This window comes from Pteropus alecto, unplaced genomic scaffold (genome assembly GCF_000325575.1).
Source record: "Pteropus alecto unplaced genomic scaffold, ASM32557v1 scaffold189, whole genome shotgun sequence".
Classification (NCBI taxonomy): Eukaryota; Metazoa; Chordata; class Mammalia; order Chiroptera; family Pteropodidae; genus Pteropus; species Pteropus alecto.
Window position 1 is genome coordinate 2,581,137 of NW_006442117.1, and position 6,150 is coordinate 2,587,286.

Genomic DNA, 6,150 nt, shown 5'->3' on the forward strand with positions numbered 1-6,150 from the left:
AAGGGGGTCAAATATGTGGTGACAGAAAGAAATCTAACTATGGGAGGTGAACACCTAGTGTAAATATATGTATGCCTTACTGTTAAAATGTACAGCTGAAACACTGAATTTCATTAACCAATGTCACCATAAAAATAAATTAATTTAAAAAATCATACTTAGAAATAAGGTTGGAGAGACACCAAAATGTAAAAATTGTATATATTTTTGAATGTCAGCACTGCGGATAAATTTTTCTTCTGGATTCTTTCTGTTCTTTTTAGATTTTTTATGAGTATGTATAACTTTCACATTGGCAAAAATTTTTCAAACGCTCTAAAGCTCCCCTGTGTGAGAAACTCTGGGGTAGTGTTTTTGTTTTTGTTTTTTAATTTTATTATTAGATTCCTCATATACACTGAAGTACAGAGATAATACAATGCAGCCCCACATGCCCATCATCCAGCTGCAGTAATTAGCAATTCGTGGAAAATCTTGTCTCATTTATAACCCCATCCACTCCCCACCCCCAACACCAGATTATTTAAAAACAAATTTCCAACATCGTATCAGAAATACCTAGTCAATGTTGATATTTTCCTCAGCTACCTTAAAATTTTTCTTTTAGCAATTTATTTATTCAGATCAAGATCTAAATAAGGTCTCTATGATGCATCTGGTTATCATGTCTCTAAGTTTGGTTATAACCTCTTTTTCAGCGTTATTGGCATGAGAGTTACTAGGATGAAGTTTCTACCGATCAACTACGGGTTTAACGGATGTCACTTACACATCTGAAAACTCCACTTGTAAACTTTGGGTAATCGATTACTGGGTTCCTTGAGATCAGGATCCTTGTCACCATTCTTCCCGCATTTTCCTGGAGACTGCGTCCTCGCAGGAGATTTGGTGCCATGCGCCTTCATTCCAGTGGAAACGGATTTGACTGGCTGAGTCTTAGCTACACCTTCACCAGCAGAAAGCTCTTCACTATCGCTACTGTTTGCTGAAAGAAAAATAAAAAATAAATATTAGTAAACAGAAAAGTAACAAAGACTTTGTCACAGATTTTAGTGGACAATTTAAAATTAACCATTTGAGAATTTATGACTGCGGTAAAGAACTTGCTTTATAGATCCTGCCTAAAAACCTGGAAAACCATGATGTACAAATACACCAGCATCTCATTTAAAGAAAACAAAAAAAACTCTTCTTACCTGAATTGCCATTTAAAAAAAAGAAACAAAAACTAATCTTCCATTATACCTGGTAGACTACTGAATACATAGTAATTATCTGAATGACTTTTTATTCTATTCTGTTAAGAAACATAACATAAAACACGGCATCTTTTAATTCATTATAGAAACTTCTTAATTTTAATATTTATACGCGCTGTATACATATAGCACTTTCCTACTCCTTTGGCCAGAAACAATGATGCAGAATCATCATATTTAATAAAGAATTCTCCAGGAACAAACTCTAAATTTTGGTACACCCAACGAATGTCTTAGGTAACTCCTACCTCGTAGCTCGTGGACTAAAAATGAAACCATTGCTTTTACTCTGGTAAATACATGCAGTAATTTATGGAGAATTCCGAAGTCTACGTAACATTACGTTACATCTGCCTCTGCTGACTAAAGTCTCAGTACTAGACCAGAAATGCTTAATTAACACTTGGACAGTGTACCGTGTGACTACGTGATGGCACTGGTGTTTCCTCTTTCTGGACACAAACTATTATTTTAGATTCCATGAGAGTTAATTCACTTAACTTCATTATTCTCAGAGGATGGTTTCCTGATTCTGATTTTTCAAGGTAGAAGCCCAATAATTAAAATGGGAGAATACAATCAATAGCTATAGCTCTAAATTACATGAATATGTTAATTGACTTGTTGAAGATGCAGCCTCCTAGAAAACGTCATTTAAATGGTAGTCTTGAAGACAAAAACATCACAGTGTAATGAAAAGCACTTTAAAACAGCCTGTTAGTTACTCCAAATAACTGATGATCAAATCGGCATATATTCACTGATTCTTCATTTAACGACAGCTACCAAAAAAAAGAGCAGAGTTTGGCTCTCAAAGCCCGAAAAGTATTCCAGATAGGAAAGGTACACGGCAACCCGCTGTGGTGTTTCAGGGATAAAGACTCTCCACCACTCTCTTACGGCACGTTTCTTAAGCGAATGCCCGCCCAGCCCCGCACTGCTGCTCTGGAACCCCTGGCAACTCCTAGCTAAGCCCCCAAGGCTTGGCGCCACTCTGATGCAGTGGTCTTCCTCAGCCCGGCTTTCATGGCCTTGCTGAGCACAGCCGCCCGGGGCCCCAAGGGACGCCATATTCACCGCCTGGAAGTCATATGGGCTCAGCAGAACCTCGGGGAGCTGGCCGCATAACCCTTTTCTGCACTGAAGTGCAGCCAAGCCGGCCGATAGCAAAGGTCAGGCAGTGGAGGTGGCAGGAGTCTCCTGGAAGAGCAGCAGGAGGTCAGTGTGGGGCACCTGAAAAAAAATTCTTTACATATTTTCTGCTTCTCACTTTGCCTACAAAAGAGAGATAAAATGTGCAGCTCTCAGGAGAAATACAGTATATATATTCCTGTAGGTCGATGAACAGTCATTGCGAAGTCAAGTCTTTAGGTAGAGCGCTCCTTAGCAAATGCACTATTGTTTATAGCTGCACTTGGGCACACGGTTTGGGGTGCCAAAGGTAAAGGCAGTAACCAGAGTTGTTGGGATTACAGCTCTAAAGCTATCTTGATTGTTCTCTGCTAATTTTGCCTTGAAGAATTACAAAGCAATCAATTTCATTGCAATAAAAATGACATATAACTGAAGCATTTCATAATATGTGATATATATAATTGCAAGTAAAAAGAACTATAGAACATAAAACTAGCATAAAGGTGGTGACGTTTATATTATGTTGGCTGTTATTTTAGAAAGGATGACCTGCTCATTCATCAGCAATCAATATCACTGCTACGACCAAGACCAAATTTGCTTAATCCTAGAATTTACCTAGGATCAGAAGACTTCTGTGTGACTTGTTTAAGGGTAGTGACAAAATGAGAATATTGAACTAACCTGCATCTTGAATACTCTTTTCTTAATGAGGAAAAAAATATATCTGCTGTAATTTTTTAAATTGTAGTTGACGTACAATATTATATTGCTTTCAGGTGTACGACATAGTGATTCGACACTTATATACCTTAGGAAGTGAGCATCATATCCGCAATTATTTTTACATTTAAAAACGAAAAGTTTCACACTTACTGCCTTTCCCCTTCTTTTTGTTGTTTACCGCTGTTGCTTTATGGCTTCGTTTCTGCTTTTTTGATGAGCTTCCTCCTCCCTGAGCTTCTCTCACTCTTTTCTGACCTGTACAGGCTATGACGGGACAGAAATTATTAAGTGACACTAAATGAAATCAAGGTTTCCCTAGGTATAAATTCCATGTTTTAGAAGCACAGAATAATTCTGAAACTATACATGTTCTTTTTGAGATTTATAAATTATCACAGACATTACAAACTTTCAAAATAAATTGTCATTAAGAAGCTGATTCACTGCACATAATAAAAGCTAGTTTTTTAAGAAGCAAAGTGTGAACAACCTTCTTAGGAAAATCGGATATAAACAGAGTAGTTCTCAGTATAGTACTGGGAGCTAACGAGTCTGATTAATAGTAATTCAAAAACATGCATATGCTGAAAATACAAACTGAAATTTCTTAAAACTCAGTAAAACCAAAATATTAAGATTTAATTACAGGTTAACGCATGAATGATATATATTATGCTATTAATATAATTTTTAAATGAGATGAATGAAATAAGTTTTAGTAGTAATTTACACTTATATTACAAATTTATTTCAACAATAATTTAGATCCCAGGGCACTGGTTAACACATAGACCATTTAAAAATCCAGCATAGTAGTTCTAAGAACCGTTTCATTTTCTTGTTAGAAAATTTTCTCAAAACATTGGAAATGTCTCCCTTTTCTTCAAGGACTAGCCCAAGTCCTACTTCTTCACTAACCTTCCTGGATGCCCAGGGTTCACTGAGTAATCACTACGCCAAGCTGTAGTTTCTATACATTTTTCTGTATTAATAATTTGGTCCTCAGCATTTGCTGTGTTTCTGTAGCTTTCTAATTATACGTATTTTCTCCCAGACTATACAGTAAGATCCTTTTTCCAGAGATGAGTAAAGTCCTATCTCTGTTCAGTTCCGATGTCAGATACTACAATGACATGATAAAATTAGTATGACAAAACTGTGCTATGTTTGCTACCAAAAAGTTTCTTAGTCCTCTTATTAATGGTAAAATCACCCTTGAGTATATAAGACATGGCTTCCATGGCCCAAAATGGAACAGGCTATTAACTGTTTTGTTTGGAAGTTCCTAGTTTTCTTTTTTAATGGGTTATATCTCACATAATTTTTCCCAATGCTATTTTAATATGACAAAGTGAAACATAAATGAGGTGATTTAGATATTGACTATACTGAAGAACAGAATCTTAAAAAAAAATCGCCAGGTTTCTCTCCAGGAAAGTTTAACTCTGAAACTTTCAGCTCAAAGAAATAAAAAGCTTAACGTAGGCTAAATTAGAGGAAAATCCTAAGTCTAAATTAGAAAAACTTACACTTCTACTTTTAATGTAAATTCTCAAATATCAGTAGACAAATGTTTTAAAATGAAGCCATATGAAATAGGTGCTTAAGAATTTATCCTTGAAGAGATCTAAATTCTAAAATATATATGTTTGATTTGATAAACAGATGGCCTCTGTTACCTTAAGTTTGGGAATTCTCAGGTTTCTTACTTTTTAACTCCAAGATTGAGATTCAGCAAGGCAATACTGACGCAGTCTATCAGAAGACAAGATAACTATATCTATCTATCTATCTAGATATATATATATATATCTAGATAGATAGATAGATATATCTAGATAGATAGATAGATAGATATATTTTAAGCTTTCATAAGATATGAGGAACACAGTAAGGATACAACCTGTTAAGAAAGGGAACTATTAAAACTTTGTATTATTATTGTCAAAAGCCTTTCTAATCATCTGTGACAAAGGCTTCTATAATTTTGAAGATTATTTATGCCTGGACAGTTCTGTTCCATGAGCTAGTATCGCACACAGATCATGGAGGCTGGACGTGTGAATGTGAAAAAAACAAAGAACACCTCAATTTAATTGCAAGTATATTTTTCACAAAGGCTTTAAGTCGAGATTTGTGTGACAAAGTTTTTGCAATAATTATATTGCAATAAATCTGGAAAAAGATTTATGTGAGAAAACGTGGATTTAACCAATCTAATCCAGATCATAACTCTTTAAACTTAGCTAAACACCTAAAGCTAGCTAATATCTCACGATAAAATCTGGCACGTTACATAAAATAGATACCCTAGTGTTCTACCTTTACAATGCAAAAGTGTGCTTCAAGCTAATAAGTGTCAGCCTAGACTACGTTGATTTAAAGACACCTGAATGAAGTGGTTTGTGAGAAAGATGACAGAATTATAGCTATCGGATAAGGTTCTAACCCTTCTGCAAAGTACTAACTTGAATTTCCACCTTTAATCACCTCACTGAAAATCAAAAAAGTGCCACTGCAGGTAAACACACACACTGGTCCTTCCACTTGGCAGCCGTGCATCTAAGAAAGCGCCCCACTGCTTTACGAACGCGCCCGAGTCAGTCGGGCTTGAGCATCATTCTGACACGTTGTCTGAGGAGGGCAGAGCCTGGGCAGTGGCCGCTCCAAACCCCCGCACACGGTACTTGCTGAGGGTGGAGGGGGCCGTCGACAGATCAAAACCTTCGTGAGAAACCGCACGTTACGACTGCGAAAACAATGATACAGAAACACATTTCGGCTGCTCGAGCCGTGCAACCAACCAAGCGGCTGGGAGCGAGCGTTCGGCCGGGTCCGGACCCGGCCTGGGCGCCAAGGCCACGCGCTCCTTCCCACGCTCCCACGCTCGGAATGCGCTCCGCGGCTGGCCGCGCACGTCGCCTTTCCAGGTCCCGCGCCAGGCCAGCGCACAGCGCCCCACGTCGGCAGCTGGCGGCGACACGGGACCGGGACTCCCCGAACGAGGCCAGGGCGGCTGCGCTCACCTTTG

General features: G+C 37.9%; 1 protein-coding gene across 1 annotated transcript in view; it reads right to left on the minus strand.

The window, feature by feature from the left end:
* The window catches only part of ARID4B (AT-rich interaction domain 4B), a 118,338-nt gene that overhangs the window by 4,752 nt on the left and 107,436 nt on the right, over window positions 1-6,150 (minus strand). Inside the window, 2 exon segments of the mRNA XM_025039062.1 lie at window positions 770-985; window positions 3,270-3,383. Coding sequence (XP_024894830.1) covers window positions 770-985; window positions 3,270-3,383 — 330 coding nt within the window.